Source organism: Sceloporus occidentalis, unplaced genomic scaffold, assembly GCF_023333645.1.
Source record: "Sceloporus occidentalis isolate IW3139 unplaced genomic scaffold, rSceOcc1.0.p SCAF_3, whole genome shotgun sequence".
Taxonomy (NCBI): domain Eukaryota; kingdom Metazoa; phylum Chordata; class Lepidosauria; order Squamata; family Phrynosomatidae; genus Sceloporus; species Sceloporus occidentalis.
Window position 1 is genome coordinate 41,851,726 of NW_028316983.1, and position 17,913 is coordinate 41,869,638.

Genomic DNA, 17,913 nt, shown 5'->3' on the forward strand with positions numbered 1-17,913 from the left:
TCTGTGGGCACATTATTGTTGTTGTTAATCCTTATTTATAAAGCGCTGTAAATTTACACAGTGCTGTACATACAATCTTTTAATTAGACGGTTCCCTGCCCTCAGGCTTACGACCCAGCACAGGCTTACGACACGACCCAGCACAGAGTTCACCAGAGTTTGTTATTAGAAAGCCAGAGGGACATGGCACTTTGCAATAAATAAGTAGGTTCTGGGTTGCAGTTTAGGCACCCAATCTCTAAAAGGTTTGCCATCACTGATATAGACTATGGGAGGCAACAAGAGTGCCCCTGAAGGCCTTTGGCAGTCTCCCAAAGCACCCCACATGCAGAGGTAGTGGTTTGTCTTTTATCCCCTACCTGAACCCACCCAATACCCAGATAGCCTTTTTCCAGTTTTTCTTCACCTGAAAAAGATGACCAGAAGGTTGCTTCTGTGGTGACAGGGCATGTAAGCACAGTGGGCCCCTGATAGCCACTGAGGGTTGATTCCAGGATGTACACACCTTGTTGATATAAAAATCCAGGGATGCTCAAGTCCCATTATATACAATGGTGTCTTTTATATAAAATGGCAAAATCAAGGTTTGCTTTTTAGATTTTAAAAAAAAATATTATCAAGCCATAGATGGTTGAATCCATAGATACCGAATCTGTGGATATGGCGAGCCAACCATACAGCTCTTGGGATGCACACTGGCTCCCACCACCCCTCATACAGTTCCCATCCTGATATAGGCATTCTGTGTAATTTAAGTATAGCCAGAAAAACTATTTAAGTTTCCTTCTAGGGAAGTTCCCCCTCACAGCCTTAATTTATGTGGGACTCCAGCCCCATCATAGCCACCTAGTATTGCCAGTCCTTTAGGCTTGGGATGATGCAGTTATAGTCCAGTACGGACAGGTTGCTCACCTGTAACTGTGTTTCTTCGAGTGGTCATCTGCGAATTCACACAAATGGGTTATTTCTGCGCATGCGCAGCAAACTCGGAAACTTCTAGAATCTCTGGGCAGAAAGTCATGTAACTTTCTGCAGCCTCTTTGCAACTTTTTGGCGGTAGCCCCGCCCATCCAGTATATAAAGCCCCTGGTGGCCCGCTCCTCTTCAGTTCCGAATGAGCCGCAAACAGCGCGACTCCAAGCGTTGTTAAATGAGCAGACACTGAGGGGAGGATGGGTGGGTTTGTGTGAATTCGCAGATGACCACTCGAAGAAACACAGTTACAGGTGAGCAACCTGTCCTTCTTCTTCATGGTCTCTGCGAATCACACAAAGGGGTTAGACTAGCGAGCTGCAGTCAATGGAGGAGGGAGTGTCAAAACCCAAGAATGAGACAATAAACAATAAAGTATGTAAACCAAACAACTGTGTTATTTATTAACAGTGTAAGGGTTTTAGTGCATGGCAGAGAGTAACACTGCCCTCCCAAAAGCTGCTTCCTGCCTGGCTCTGGCGTCCAGCCTATAGTGTTTAATAAATGTTGATGGCTGGGACCAGACAGCAGCTTTGCATACATCCTCGAGTGAGATCCCTGTCAAAAAGGCTGAGGATGCTGCTACCACCCTTGTTGCGTGGGCTCTAACCCGGCCTGGTAAGGGCTTACCCGCCAGTTCGTAGCAGAGGTGGATGGTGTTGGACACCCATTTGGAGAACCTCTGTGGTGAAACCGGCAGCCCTTTCTTGGCTTCGGAGTAACACACAAACAGTCTCTCCAAACGCCTGGAAGCAGAAGTCCTATCCAAGTAGAAGGCCAGTGCCCTGCGGACATCTAAGGCATGGAGATGGCGCTCAGAGTCTGTGGTCGGGTTAGGAGCCAGAGTGGGCAAAACGATGTCCTGGTTCATGTGAAAGGCAGACACCACCTTTGGCAGAAAGGTAATGTCCGTACGGAGCACCACTTTGTCCTTGTGGAAATGGATAAAGGGTTGGTCCATCCTAAGAGCACACAATTCACCAGCTCGGCGGGCTGATGTGATAGCTACCAAGAAGGCTGTTTTCCAAGTTAAGAGCCTCAAGTCTGTGGTAGCTAGAGGTTCAAAGGGCTTAGAGACTAGTCGAGCCAGAACAGTGTCCAAACTCCACTGTGGTGGAGGGTCCAGAACAGGAGGGTGCAGATTATTAAATCCCTTCAGGAACCTTTTTATAAGAGGGTCCCTAAATAAAGAGGATTTGTTCCGAAACAAATAGTGGGAAGAGATGGCGGACAGGTAGCACTTAATAGAGCTTAAGGAGAGACCTGCTCCAGCCAATGTCATGAGGAAGTCCAGGACCACCGGGATGGAAACACGGGATGGAGGGATGTCCCTGGTTTGTAAAAAGGCAAGGAACTTGTCCCATTTGTATGCATAGGATCTTTGGGTAGAAGGTCTCTGAGCTGCCCTAATTATATCCTGTACGCCTGGTGGAAGCGAAGTCAGGATCGAATCCTCCATGCCACCAATGGGAGAGACTGCATCTCCGGATGAAGAACTTGTCCGTCGTGGAGGGAAAGTAAGTCGGTCCGGTGCTCTAGGCGAAGATGATCTTGGGCCCGTTGAAGCAGCGGGGCAAACCATGGTTGCCTGGGCCACCACGGGGTGATCAGAATCACGTCTGTGGAATCCATCAACATCTTTGCTAATACTCTGGTCACCAGTGGAAAGGGAGGAAACGCGTAAAAGAAGCGGTTCGTCTATTGAAATTGGAAGGCATTCTCCAGAGAGCCAGGTGCACGAACCCGTGAGCAGTACTCGTTCAGTTGGGCATTGCTGGGGGAAGCAAATAGGTCCACTGTCGGCGTGCCCCACCGCTGGAAGAGGAAGGAGACTACGTCTGGGTGTAGTCTCCATTTGTGGCATGTCGTCTGCGATCTGCTTAATTGATCTGCCAGGTCGTTTTCGTCCCCTGGGAGGTGGATGCATTGAAGCAGGATGCTGTGCTGAATACACCATTCCCAGATTCGAAGTGTGATATTCAGTAGAGTCTTTGATCTCGTACCTCCTTGTTTGTTGAGGTAGTACATGGTCGTAGTGTTGTCCGTTAGGAGGAGCACCACCTTGTCGGAGAGTAGACTCTGAAAAGCCCTGAGAGCTTTTTCCACTGCCAGTATCTCCAATGCGTTGATGTGGAGAATTGACTCCTCGCGAGTCCATTTGTCTTTGACGGTCAGACCCATCGCGTGGGCTCCCCATCCTTGTAAGGAAGCGTCCGTAGTCAGAGTTATCTCTGGCTGGGGTGGGGTGAAGGGCATACCGGAGCAGACGTTGTCTGATCGGAGCCACCATTTCAGGGAAGTTCGAACCTTCCTTGGGATGGTGAGAATCTTGTCCAATTGGTCCCTCACCGGATCGAAGGGGGATAGGAACCAGGATTGTACGGGCCTGAGGCGCAGTCTTGCCCAGAGTGTCACAAAGGTTGTGGAGGCTAAATGTCCCATTGCTACTTGAACCACACGGGCTGGTAGATGTCTGTAGCGTAGGCAAGCCCGTATAGCGGTTGTCAGAGCTTGAAATCTGGACCGTGGGAGGTAGGCCTTGGCTGACTCTGAGTCCAGCAACGTTCCTATAAAATCGATTTGTCTGGATGGAGTCAAATGAGACTTCTCGAGGTTGACTCGAAGTCCCAATGATGCTAGTAGGTCTTGGGCAAACTCCATCTGGTGTTGGAGAGACTCTTTCGACGGCACGGTGAATAGCCAGTCGTCCAGGTAAGCGAAGACTACAATGCCCTGCTGGCGAAGATAAGCGACGACGGGGGCCATACATTTCGTGAAGACCCTCGGTGCTGAAGACAAACCGAACGGAAGGACCTTGTACCGAAAGAAATTTGGTCCGACGGTGAAGGCCAGGAATCTGTGATGATCGTCTCTTATCGCGACATGAAAATAGGCGTCCTTCAGGTCGAGTGTGGTGAACCAGGAGTCTTTCTGCAATAGTGGCAGAATAGAAGCAAGAGTTATCATCCTGAAACGTTTGTAAATTATGAAAGAGTTTAATGCTCGCAAGTCCAAAATAGGCCTAAGGCCCTCAGGCTTTTTGGAGACAATAAAGTACTTAGAGAAGAAGCAGTATCGAGCCTGAGAAGGGTGTACGGGCTCGATAGCGCCCTTGTCCAAGAGAGAGCGCACTTCGTCGAGAAGGGTGTCCGAGGGGACGGTGGTAATGATGGCTCCGGTGGTGGGGAGCTCAGAAAACTCTAGGGCATAACCCCTTCGAACTATGTTGAGAGCCCAACAGTCTGTAGTAATGGATGCCCAGGTGTTAAAGAAGGGCCGTAGGTTATTGGTTGGGGAGGTGACGAAGTGCGCAGGAGGGCTTCAGAATCGTTTCTTGCCTCTGGTGTCTTTCTTTTTGTAGCTCTGCTGATAGCGGTTTTGTGGCTGTTGGCGATGATCCTGGTGGGATGGGGAACGAGGACGTCCGCCCTGATGACCAGGATCCTGGGGCTGGAACTGTCATTCAGGCTGGTGAAACCGTTGTTGTCCATGATGAAACCAGCTACGCTGACCACTGTAACGTTGCCTTTGAGGTCTAGAGCTGGATGCAGACATGCCGTGTTTCTTGGCTGCTGTCTTCATTCTGTACCTGAAGCTCAGCTTTTCATCGGTCTCTTTATTAAAGAGACCAGAATTATCAAACGGCATATCCTCAATCGCTGCTTTGGCCTGTGGGGTCAAATCAGATGAACGTAGCCAAGCATAGCGTCGAAGGGCCACAGAGCCCGAGAGGATCTTAGAGGAGCAGTCGGTGGAATGTCTCGCCGAGATGATCTGCTGGCCTCCTACCGAGTGCACTTCGTTACGGATGGCCGTCATGATCCTTTTCTTGTCCTCTGGGAGCTCACAGATGACAGGGTCCATCTTTTCCATAAGGAGCTGAACATAAGCCCCCATGCATGCTGCATAATTAGCAATTTTTATGTCCAGTGCAGCAGAGGCGTAAAACTTCTTTGCTAAGCCGTCGATTTTCTTACTCTCCTTGTCCATAGGTGACGAGGAGGGGCGTGCGGCAAAGGAAGTCTGAGAACCCACTACAATGGCCGAGTTGGGTTTAGGATGATTAAACAACCAAGTCGGTCCCGATGGGGTGACCCTGTATAGGTTCTCTATTTTTCTGGACGTAGAGGCTATGGATGCCGGTGTATCCCACGACCTCTTGGCAATTTTCTCCAAAGAAGGCAAGAAGGCCAGGGATGGAGGAGCAGGAGCACAGCCATGAATACGACGTTCTACTGGGTCGAGTGCGTCATCCTCGGGATGGGACACCTCTAGCTTGAGGGCATCGGCCATTCTGATGACTTTATCCGAAAAAGAACGGACATCGTCTGTCGGAGATGGGGTGTCTGGCTTGCCAAAAGCCGTAGATTGTTCCACATATAGCTGTACCGACGGAGAGATAGAGCGAGAGCGAGAAATGGACGGAGATCTACTGTCCCTTTGGCTTGGTGGCGACTGATCTCTGGTTGGAGAGCGACGTCCGGCCAGGTCGCATTGAGGCGAGTGTGGCCTCACTCTCGTAGGGCCTGGGACTTTACGGCGGAGATGGTCTGCGTCCACCGGCAACAAGTATTGACCCGTGTGGTAGTCAAATATCAGGTCAGGATAAATGTCAAAAAGGGCCCTATCCGGCTGGTCATATACTGGGGAACGGTCGTGGCGGTTCCTGTCCAGGGCTTCGTCGGCCTCCGTTCCCAGTGTAGCTCTATCTCTTATGGGGGGTAAGGTCTTGTCCCGTATGGTACGGGATGGTGAGGTTCTATCCCGTGTGGTATGGGATGGCGAGGCTCTATCCCGTCTAGAGCGGGATGGTGATCGAGAGGGCTGTCTCTGCCTCTGCGGTGAAAGTGGTGCATCTGAGTCCGGAATTTCACCTTCGGACTCCGACGAGTCACCCAAATTGACTATTTCTAAGTCAGGATCTTGGACCGAGAGGTGGGAAGAGATCAGGACCCTCGGTTCCAGTGGTGGAAGAGCTGAACCAGAGGAGAACTCCGGGACGGGCGTGGCCGCGGGACGTGAGTCTGGTGGAGGGACCAACACCGTGCTCGGAGGGCCTCTACGCCTAGTCTTCGGCGGTGGGGACGCCGATCTGGCTCTCCTGGACTCTCGTCCTTCCCTCGGAGCCTTTGGGGGCTTTTGCTTGTCCGCATGAGCCCTTTTAGAAGCTTTGTCAGCCTTTGCTTTTGGGGCGTCCGAAGTCGTAGGTTGAGTTTCGGATGCTGCAGGCCGAAAAACTTTGTCATACAGAGACGCTTTAAGTTTTTGGTCTCTATTCTTTAACGCCTGAGCAGTCATGGCCTTGCAGTGTTTGCAAGTCCCAGGGATATGGCCCTCTCCCAGGCACAGGACACACTTGTCGTGGCCGTCCGACATGGGAAATTTGGCCCCGCAATTAATACATTGCTTAAATGAAGCCATAGCGGTTGGAAAGCCGTTACCGGGTGGTGAACGGAGTCCAGAGAGTGGTCAATTCGGTCCGCGGTCAAAACGAGAGAAGAAAAACAAGTCCAATTCGTGATCCAAAGAATGGTCAAGTCCGGTCTAGTGGTCAATGTCCGAATGGTCAGAGATTCTAATGCTAACAGAGCGAAGTTCCTCGAGCTGCTTACGCAGCGGAATGAAGGAACTGAAGAGGACCAGGGGCTTTATATACTGGATGGGCGGGGCTACCGCCAAAAAGTTGCAAAGAGGCTGCAGAAAGTTACATGACTTTCTGCCCAGAGATTCTAGAAGTTTCCGAGTTTGCTGCGCATGCGCAGAAATAACCCATTTGTGTGATTCACAGAGACCACGAAGAAGAAATCTGGTGGCCAATAGTTTGGAGAATCGTGTTGCTAGGAAAAGGGTGAGGCTAATGAGAAAACTAATTATTATTATTATTATTATTATTATTATTATTATTATGTTTGTTTCATTTATGTGCTACCTTTCTCCTGGAGCCCACTTTCTCCACCCAAGGTGGCTCACAAAGGAATCAATAAAAACTCAACATAATTCTAAAACAATTAAAAGTATCACCCAACTGGAAGAAAATTAAATGAATGCTGAGTAGCCCGGGCTGAACATCTACCTGCTTCAACACTTGGGATTTTATTTAAACTATAACTATCAGATGAAAATGTCAGAAACAGGACATGGTATCATTTTTTTAACTGTTGCCTCTGTGAAGGGGAGGCCCCTCCGTTAACAGCATGGCATCTCCAAAAACATATGTAGACAAAGGCATTTATAAGTAATGCCACAACGATTAGCGAAAACATTTTCCAGCCCATCCTAAGGAATGAATTTTAGCCCCTGAGGGCAGTCAGTGCTTGTCCTCTTTAGCAATAATGTGCTCACAATATGGCTCTGTTTGATAACTAGGGTTATAGGTATTCCTTAATCACATCCTAAGGGGAAAAAAGGAGTCTGGAAAAGGGGAGTTATTTCTCACCTCATCTCAAAAACAAACAAACAAAAAACCCAAAGATCTTTCATTTTATCATGTGGGCAGAAGGTAAAGAGGGAAAGGAGGGACCATATGGCAAAATCTCAGTGTTTACTTTCAAGATCCTGAACAGTGTGCTTACAATGTAGAATTCTGCCATTAAAATATACAGACACAGTGGAATGTCAATGAAACATCGCTGAGCCTTTAAACCACTTTAGGCTGCATACAGTCAAATCTACTAAAATGGCAAGTGCTGCTTCCTTCCTTCCTTCTGATCCCTGCTGTCATCCCTCTTCACACATGTTGTGTTGCCTTCAAGCCATTTCCAAAGTTATGGTAACTGTAAGGCCATACTATCTTGGAGTTTTCCTGGCAATATTTACTCTGAGGAGATGTGTCTTTGCCTTCCTCTGAGCCTGAGAGAGTGTGACTAAGGCCACCCAATGGGTTTCCATGGCCAAGTAGGGATTCAAACCCCAGTCCCTAGAGTCATAGTCCAGCACTCAAACCACTACACCATCATGGCTCTTTCCTCACAAATACAGCCTCTGTATTGGCAACTCCCATTTCTTTTGCTCCATTTCCCCATGTAAACTGTTGGATTTTTCTTCTTGCAAGAACCTTACAAGTTTTTTAGATAAAACATTTTTGCTGCTTTATTTATTTTACAGGGTTCCCCCCTCCATCTGATTAACTGGCTGAAGGGTCAAAGTGACTCTGTGACTGACACAACAGCAACCAATCAGTATTCCCGCTTGGCCATGAACCCCACTGGGTGACCTTGAGCTAGTCACATGTTCTCAGACTCTGAGGAAGGAAATGGCAAACCTCCTCTGAACAAAATCTTGCCAAGAAAACCCCATGATAGGGTCACCTTAGGGTCGCCCTAGTCAGAAACAACTTGAAGACACACAGCACATATAAATATAGTGCATGAACTATACAGGCACAGTCCTGTATCTTCACAAACAGGGGAAAATTGTCACTTATCATGACACTACATCTACTAAGTTAGAATGCCCTTACATTTTTAATTTCAGAATCTAAAGTGAGGTCTTCATAATTGTACACAAGTGTGTTGTAGCTGAAACAATACACTGGCACTGGTTTTGCACCACAGCAGATGTGAAAGTCAAAGGGCTGGAACCTATCACATTAGCAAAGCAATTATGATGGGCAGAACAGGTTGAAGTAAAGATGCTACCGAGGATTATGGGAAAAAACATGCAATGACCCACTGTGCCACTGATAGTAGAGAAGAGGTTGCCCGTGCTTCACCTTTTGCAATTATTTATACAAATCCCCAGTTGCATCCTGACTACGCAAACTGTAAATTGAACTAGCAGAAAGTCTAGTAGCACCACAGCTACTAACATGGAATCAGATGAGCTTGAAGCTCTAGCAACACCATTAAATAAAGAGGAAAGCTTCCAGTTATTTCCAGTTCTTGCAAGTGAATCACTTGATCACAGTCAATGCTAATGCAATCAAGAGGCAGCTATTGCTGGCTTCAGGGTAAGAGAAGAAAAATGCAGCCTGACAAACATATGGAAGCTATTACACCACATCCAACTCAAAGACAAACAATCCACGCAATGGCCAGTATGGACAATTCCAAAGGGGTTGAGGAAACACAGTAAGCACCATACAGTGGGCCCCGCTGTACTTCATATCCACAGTGCTGCTTCTGCTTCTGTACTGCTACAACAGATAGAATCATAGAATCAGAGTTGGATTGCATATCACAAACTCTGACTGACAAAACGTCTAACATTTATAATAAAGCCAATGATCTCAGTTTGATGTAGTGTAACAGAAAGATAATGTGCTTTTGTATCACCCAGCACAGTTCTAGAATTCTGTAAATATTCTAATATTTGTAATGTCCTTACCATTTATACATTTTCTTATTTTATGATTTATATTTGTATGGTCTCTTTATACTTTTTGTACTTTTTCCAATTAAAAAATAAATCCAATACTATGTATATAGTTCAAGGTGCATAAACATACCTGCAACTGGACTGCACAGCATATTCTACAGCAGCTCCTCAAAAAAAATCTCTGCCTTCCAAGTGTGTTGGGTCATAAATCCCATCATCCCCAGCCATTATGGTCAGGCTTTACAACTGGGGAACATGGGGGCTGTAATCTAACATATCTCAATGGAGAGGTTCTCTACAGAAAAGCTACTTAGCCAGTGATCATGGTTGTAACAATGAAGCTGCATACACAGAGATTCCATTTATAAAGAGAAGAAAGGGAAACAGATCTTGCATAATGTGCTCTACTGTCTATTTGTTTTTTATTGTCTATGGTTTTTAACTATTTTTAATTTTATTGATAGTTTAATTACATTTTTTAACATTTGTATTAGCTGAATTTTTTGCTGTTTATTTTAAATGTTGTAGGCCACTTTAAGTCCCAAATACCAAAAACGATGGGATGATGACAACAATTACAATAGCGACAATGACAAAAACCATAAGAGCAACATCTGAAACACAGGCTATATGTTCACAAACCCACAGTGTATTAAATCGTTTCAAATAAATTACATACTAATAAAAGGAAGCCTGAAAAGTGATATGAGGGAAAACAAAAGGATAATTAAAATAGATTCAGGAGTAGATCTACACAATTTAAAGAAAACGCATGTGCCATCATTACTGTTAAATATAAAACAAAAAGGCTATCCTTTTGTACACCTGCTATGTAGCCAGAAAATTCCCGAGCAATGTCCAATGCTCAACATTTAGCCAAACTCAGTGTATCTTTAACCCCTGATTAGCAGAAAGGCTGTAATCATCATGACAGACCACAAATTGTGCTCAACTGTTTTACATGCATTTGGTCATGACCAGAATTATATCTCTGTATTATAGATGAAAATAGGGGATGTAGTTAAGAGCTGGCAGCTTTCCTAAAGAACAGCATCTCCAAGCTGCATTACTCACTAGGACCATGATGAAAATGAGATTAAAACCAGAGGAAACTGGCTCCTAGATCATATTCTTAACCACTGCATTAGTCCACATCTTTTAATTCTTAGCATCTAGTGTAAAACGTATGGACACAGTGTACTTAAATATTTTCCTGTTTACAGGGATCCAGCCTATGCTTCTAGTCCAGTTAAAACGAGCAGCCAGCAGGTGATGAGGCAAAACTCTCTACTTGGACACCGGAAAGTTGCTGCCAGCCAAACAGACCACAATAGGCAAGACAGACGAATGGTCTGAGCCCATATAACACCCTGCACATTTTAATAAAATATGTTCAAATGCTTTGAACACTCTTCTGATAAAAAAAGAGGCACAGAACAAAAGGTGCTAAAATTCTTCCTACATGCCACAGAGCATTAGGGCAATACCCTTTCTCCTATCCTCAAAGAAAACGACACACAACATATTCAGGAGATACAGAAACAAATACTGGGGCTTATGTGTAAAAATGGGGACAGAAACTCTCAGCCTGATACAGAAGCCTTAACAATAGTCAGGCAGTACAGCCTGTGATCAATATGTGCAAAGAGAATTCTTCACCAAAGTGACTGGTCTCCTTGTAGGCCTCTCCTTTGCTGAGGGTAGCAAAAACATCTCGTCCCCCAGTAGCATCTGTGCATAGGACCAGAAAAAACTCCTGTGTGAAATCCTGTAAATACTGTGGCCAGTCAACGTCAATAGTATTAGGCTATATGGAACAATGGTCTGACTCCGTTAAAGACAACTTCCTACATTCCTCTACAAACTCCTATGGAAAAGCAGACCTGATTAAGGTCAACAGACAACCCCACCCCCAGTTCTCCCATCCCATGACAGCTAGATCTAATAGTTTTCACAATCAAACAGTTCTAAATCAACAAAAGAAGTTTAGAGACACTATGGTGCCACTCTGGAAATAGAAAGGGCACAAGAAGACAGATTTCTACTGCCCCATCCTAGTGAGTGTCACAATGAGAACACATCTTATAGGATCCCAGCAGGTGTGGATAATAACTATATTTACTTTTAAGCAAACATACAAGCATATCCTCTTAATTATAGAGCAAAGAGTGCTGGAGGCTTGGATGGAGCTTGTCATCAGTCACTTGTGGCTTGCTTCATTTCCAGGATCAGCCACTTTTTGGTGCCTGGGGCACTAGGCAAAAGATTCATCTCTTTGTACTTCTGCTTGGTTTAACCTCACGTTATGCTAAACTTCTCACTGCAACAAGGCAAAAGCATTTTGTAGCTAGAGAAGAGTGACATACCAGTGTAACAGGAGAGACTGATGCTCATACTCTCAGTGAGATGGGACCAATATAATCATGGAGGATGGCTACACATCAATTTACAAATAAAAGCCACTCACGGGGAACTATCAGTAACAATGGACACTGTTTGAATGGGCTAGAAATCACATATTTGCAAATGGGAATTGCTTAACAGTTGATTTTGTACAAGAAATGGCATATTTCACATGCGCTGACTTTCTATACAAGTCTACCTCCATCGTATCACGGATGGGGAACATATGGCCCTCCAGATGTTGAAGCACAGGTTCCACCATCCTTCACTAAAATCGGCCATGCTGGCTAAAATTTAGAATCCAGAATACAACTACATTTTAGATAAAATGCCATGCACAGAACCATGCACATGCAACAGAACGTTGCAGGTAGGCCATGCACAGAACCTGATTCACCTATTCAACTGAAAGGCTTGCTCACGTGGATTAACAAAATAAGCTCCATGTCTCGGGTTGTCAGGTTAGTAGAGATGTGAAATGAACAAATTCTCACACAACATACTCTCAAAGAAACTGTATTCCCTTTGTTCACTGTGAGACCAAACAAAGTAAGGCATGTTATGATAATCCCACTCCTCAAAATAAGGCAGGTCACTTCTGTCTCCTTTCAAGCAGATCTAGTACATGCACAACTGGGTGAATCATGCAAATCCTCAAAAGAAGTGGCACCTCCTTGCTGAAATTACAGGCTCAAGGGATTGGTTAAGAAGTGTGCACAGCAGATTTTAAATCTACTATGTAAGTATTATTAAGCCAGTCAAGGCACTATTTACACAGAATGTTTATGAAAGTCACACCTGGAGAATATTCAAGCAGTTAAAACTAAGGTTATCTTGTATTTGTAATCATAAGAAAAAGAGTCCCCAAAGATAACAGTGCTGTTAAAAACCCAATCTGCTTCTCAACATAGTTCTAATCTGCCCATTGCTTTCTTCTTTCATTCCAGCCATGTCAGCCACAACACACATGCCAAACACATTACAGAGTTCTTTTTCCTGTCCTTTTTTACCCTGGCAGTTTGTGCCTCCCTCTTCAACTGAATATCTATACCATTAGTCAAGAAGTTGTAGCCAAGAGACCACAGCAACACAGCAAGCCCTTCAAGCAGCCAAGAAGAGACAGGATTCTCCAACAAGCAGTGTTGGTATGCAGTGCCAAGAAAGTGCCACACTAGACCAGCATATACACTCAGCTGGCCTCTACAATCATTGTGAACTAGCTAAGGCCCACAGGCAGCTCAAGGGTGGGGCTCAGCCTCTTTGGTCAGCTGCATAGGCCACATGAATGTAAACTGAGCTGACAAGAAAGAATATTCTTACAGCTAACACTTTTCCTGCCCCTGCACATTTTACAGGCGCCTGAAGGCTGTGCAATGGAAAAAGGCTGCTTGCTGGAAAAAGGAACAAAGAGTTTTCCCTGTGGGTGAGAACATGTGTGCAGAGAATTCAAGCTGCAAACTGAAAGCCTCATTTGGGGAAATCATATTCAAATTCACCTGCAGCTATGAAATCCTCTGGGTGGTCTTCTTTTTCAGACTAACCAGACTAATGATGTTGAGGAGGGTAATAGGATTCTATGGATACCGTAATTAGATCTCTTCTCCAAAGAGAATGGGCAGGCATAGCTCTAAACCCCAGCCAACGGATATGCAATGTAACACTACTTAAACACAGCATATCCCTAGCAACTCCAGGATTGGCCAGATCAAAATCCAAGAGTAAACTTAGCAGGAATGAGCTGAAGGAGGCCTACTCCCTTAAAGCATTTCAAATACAGCAAGTATTTCTCACACAGAAGCTTGAACCAGAAAAATCCTAAATGGGGCTGTTCAAAAGAAAATTAATAAAACAAACTCAAACTCTACACCAAGAAATGATCAATCTCAGGGCATTTATGCAAATTAATAACATACTTTTTAATTTTTGTATTTTTTTAAAACAGGCTTCTGTTCGTTAGAGTGAGAAACAAAACATTATACCAGGCACAGAAGTCCTTGTTTTCCCTCTCCTTGTCTTCTTCTCTTCCAAGAGTTCACTTAGCACAAGGATACAGAATGTATGATCCTCCAGAGTCCACATGCTGTTCAGCTGCAGCTCTTATCATACCTCACCAGTGCATATGCTGGTTAGAACTGATGGGAGGTGTAGGCCATTATTGGCAGGCCTATATATTCCACAACCCTTAGAGTTACCCACACAATTCGAAGTCTACCTTCACAATCATGATAGCCAGAAACAAGTCACTTTTAGAAAGTTGAATCTGGCACGACACTGCCAGTTTCAATATTTGCAGGTCAAAAATCATACAATTGGGAAATAAGTGAGCACTCAGACTCCTCACTGTCACCAAAAAGGAATATAGGCGCTTTACAGACCACCCAAAAGGGCAGTTTGCCGGCGCCCGTGTTTGCTGCGCGAAGGAGCCGCAGCGGACAAACTGCACGGCTCCTCTGCACAGCAAAAAGCAGCAGCAAAAAGTGGCTTGTTGTGGTGCCGTTGTGACGTCGCAAGGCACCAATGGCGCCCTTGCGGTGTCACAAGAATGCCGAGACGTACGGACGCTAAGTGTCCGCCACGTCAAAATGGCGGTGCCCATGTGTATAGGGCGCCGCCATTTTGTACATACTAGGTACGTACTAGGGTTAGGGTGCCCGTCTAAAATGAGCCATAGATACCTTAACTCTATTTCAATAGGACTATAATTTCCATTTATTTGTCTTTACTCACTTGATATCATCTTGACTAGAAAGAGGTAGATTATGTTTTGTGAAAGGTCTTGCGTTTCTTTCTGGAATCCAGCTAGCCTGAATCCTAACACACTTCTCCTTTAGACTAATATGACATAATTTATTTCTTACCAAGACATTTACGCATAGCGCTCCTTCAAAAGGGTATATTAGGTCCACACCAAATATCTTAGAGAAGGAATGCATGACGGACTAGCACAGCTTATGCTTTATATAGAGAAGGTCCAAAGATTTAATGATTCTAAGTGGGTAAAGGCCCCTGCCAGAGCCCTTGGTAGGGGATCAAAGGGGTTTTTTTTTGCCTCCAAATGACTTCTGTGGACCTCTGGGTCACTTCCTGTTGTGAAAAAGACCTCTTCAAAGCCTGTAACAGCTCAGGAAGGAGCAAAAAAATGGCAACATTCTTCTACATGCCCCCTAGAGCATGACTCGGGGCATTTTTTAAAAAATTGGGGGGGGGGGAGCACTGTTCTCCTTGGGAACAAACAGAGCTCTCAAAATCCCAAACAGCTATCCACCCTTGCTGTATAGCAAGGATGTCAACTGTATAACCCATAGGCCCCACATGACCACTGGATACGTCCTGCAACACCCTTGCTTCCCAGGCTACCACACACTTCTGAACCCTAAATTTCTATGAAAAAAGTGGTGTAAAATTCTTTTCAAGATTGAAAATTGCCTCAAAGAAGGTGTACATTTGCCCCTAAATTGTGTTTTGATGGTTCCCAGCCCAAAACTGCCCAAATCACCTTTTAAACTTACTAAACGTGACAGAAACATCACTTCATTTTCTTGGAAATGCCAGTGACATGGCCTATGTATCATGTGGAAGAGATGGAAATAGTCCTCCATCCTTAAAGATGCCAAGAAGTGGAACAAGAAGTACTAGGACATAAGGGCCAATGATTTAAGATAATATAAGGTGGCTCCTTACATCTCTCTGAACCATTAAATTGTCTTCTTCCTTGTGACAGAGGAGGAAAAAAATCCCTTGTAGCTCCACTTACCTTGACATCTTGTTCAAGGCTGTGGATGAGCTCTCCATCCACCTGGCCAGTCTGTGCTACACGGAGGCTGCGCCGCTCTGCCTTACGGAGACGATACTGCAAGATGCGGCAGGTCTTACTGGCCTGATCCAGTTGCTGCCGGAGCTCCTGCAGCTGGTAGACATCTTCCTCCATATAGACGTCTCTCATCTCCAGCATCTCAGCACGTAGTTCTTCAATCTCATCCTGGGGAAGACAACACAATGGATGGTCAGGGCAACTGTCACAGAGCTGTCACATTAAGAATATTCTTCCTTCATTAAAAATAAATAAATAAATCTATAGCAGAAAAGGGCAGTGTTTGTATGTGTATGTATTTATTAAACATTTTAAGAATTTGAATTACTTAAAAGGCATCTGCACTGCAGAATTAATGCAGTTTGATACCACTTTAATTGTTATGGTTCAATGCTATGGAAGTGTGGGATTTGTAGCTTTATCTGTCAGAGAACTCTGGTCCCACAAAAAAAAAATTACAAATCCCAGGATCCCACAGGATGGAGACATGACAGGCATCAAATTGCATTAATTCTGAAGTGGTGCAACATGCAATGCCTAGGATGTGATCCAGACTCAGTCCTATGATGAGGGCTGGGTAAGAAGCAGACCATGGGTCACATACAGACAAACACACTCAACCCATTTTAGAAGCCCTCTGGTTTATTGATTTTTGGATGTATTGATTTATTTTAATTAATAAACACTGGCCGCTGAAATTTGGCTGCCAAACACTAAATGCACTGTGGTGGATGGAGAAAGGAAATGAATAGACTAGTCAATAAGTAATCAATATCACAGTCAATATCAGTCCATTTGGTTCCTTTTAGTTGTGTGTCTGTATGTGAATATGAGTGGGTTGTTGATAACAAGTGGGGAGGAATTTAATGCATAATAAGTATTATAGCTATAATTTAATGAAGAAGAATACCATTTAATGAAGCTAATTTTAATAGTTTCCATGTGTTTTATATATATGCAGTTATTTTTAACATTAAATAACTTTAAAAAAACAAAAACAAATCTGTAGTCCTTGAGCATTTGGCACTTCTGATAAGATGACTCCCAGCCCTGCAACTTCTGTCCACTCCACCTATCTGTTAAACATACAAGTGACATTCTAATGGTGTAAAATTATCTCTTCATTTTTATTATTATTTATAATACTATGCTTTAAAATGTACTATTGTTATATCGATAAAGAGATAGTATTTATTATTTATTATTTCCTGTTTATAGTCATCCTTATCAACAAAGCTTGCAACAAATACATAAATAAACGTTAATTCTTAACTTCCATTTATGTATTTCTTCTGTCTCTGCATTATTCATGCTAAAGACCATAAAATTCACAAAATCAATGATTTTCTGCTAGAAAAGAATCACTATATAAACTTATGAAAAGTGCTGCTGTATAAGTACTGACTGCCACTGTTCAAATGTTTCAAATGCAACACTAAGAAAAATCTCCTTACACATCGCATTATACATTCAGAATGACATTTGTGCTATATTTGGTCATTTTTCATGTTGCTTACTTTAATAATAATAATAATAATAATAATAATAATAATTTTATTTATATCCCGCTTTTCCAATTTTGATCAAAGCGGCGTACAGATTTAAGTAAAAATACATCAGGATAAAAGCAATTCAACATTATCTAAAAACAGACATAATAGCAATAAAAACAACAAGTTCAGCTGAGTGGGGGAATCCATAAACATCACAAGGTCATCAGACCGAGGGGGTGATAAAAGAACATCTCATGGGGGAAAGGCTTGAGAAAAGAAGAAGGTCTTAAGGTTCTTCTTAAAAGTCTCTAAAGATGTGGTGGAGCAGAGCTCATCTGGAAGATTATTCCACAACCTTAGGGCCGAGATGGAAAAGGCCCGTTGCGAGGTCCTAGCGTAACATGCAGTTGGGACCTCTAGCAGATTCTTCGCTGCTGACCTGAGTGAGCGGGGCGGATTATATGGGGAGAGGCAGTCCTCCAAGTACCCTGGGCCCAAGCCATTTAGGGCTTTATAGGTTATAACCAACACCTTGTATTGAGCCCGGAAGCGCATAGGCAGCCAATGAAGATCTTTCAGGATTGGTGTAATATGATCTGATCTGGAACTCCCAGTGACCAGTCTCGCTGCCATATTTTGCACTAGCTGTAGCTTCAGAGTTTGGTACAAGGGTTGCCCCATGTAGAGCGCATTGCAGAAATCCAATCGAGAGGTTACCAGAGCATGTACTACAGTTTCAAGGTTCCTCCGGTCAAGGTAGGGGCGCAGCTGGCGTATCAGCCGAAGCTGATAACAAGCTCTCCTGACTGCCGCATCCACCTGAGATGACAACTGGAGCGACGAGTCCAGGAGCACTCCCAGACTGCAAACCGAATCCTTCAAGGGGAGCGTGACCCCGTTCAGGATAGGATGGCAAAA

General features: G+C 44.3%; 1 protein-coding gene across 2 annotated transcripts in view; it reads right to left on the reverse strand.

Moving 5' to 3' along the window:
- LOC149315804 (microtubule cross-linking factor 2-like) overlaps positions 1-17,913 on the reverse strand; it is a 115,822-nt gene that overhangs the window by 66,307 nt on the left and 31,602 nt on the right. For both annotated transcript variants that reach the window (XM_089514128.1, XM_089514129.1), the window contains exon 2: positions 15,446-15,670. In XM_089514128.1, the coding sequence (XP_089370254.1) occupies positions 15,446-15,670 (225 nt within the window). The remainder of the gene's footprint in view (positions 1-15,445; positions 15,671-17,913) is intronic.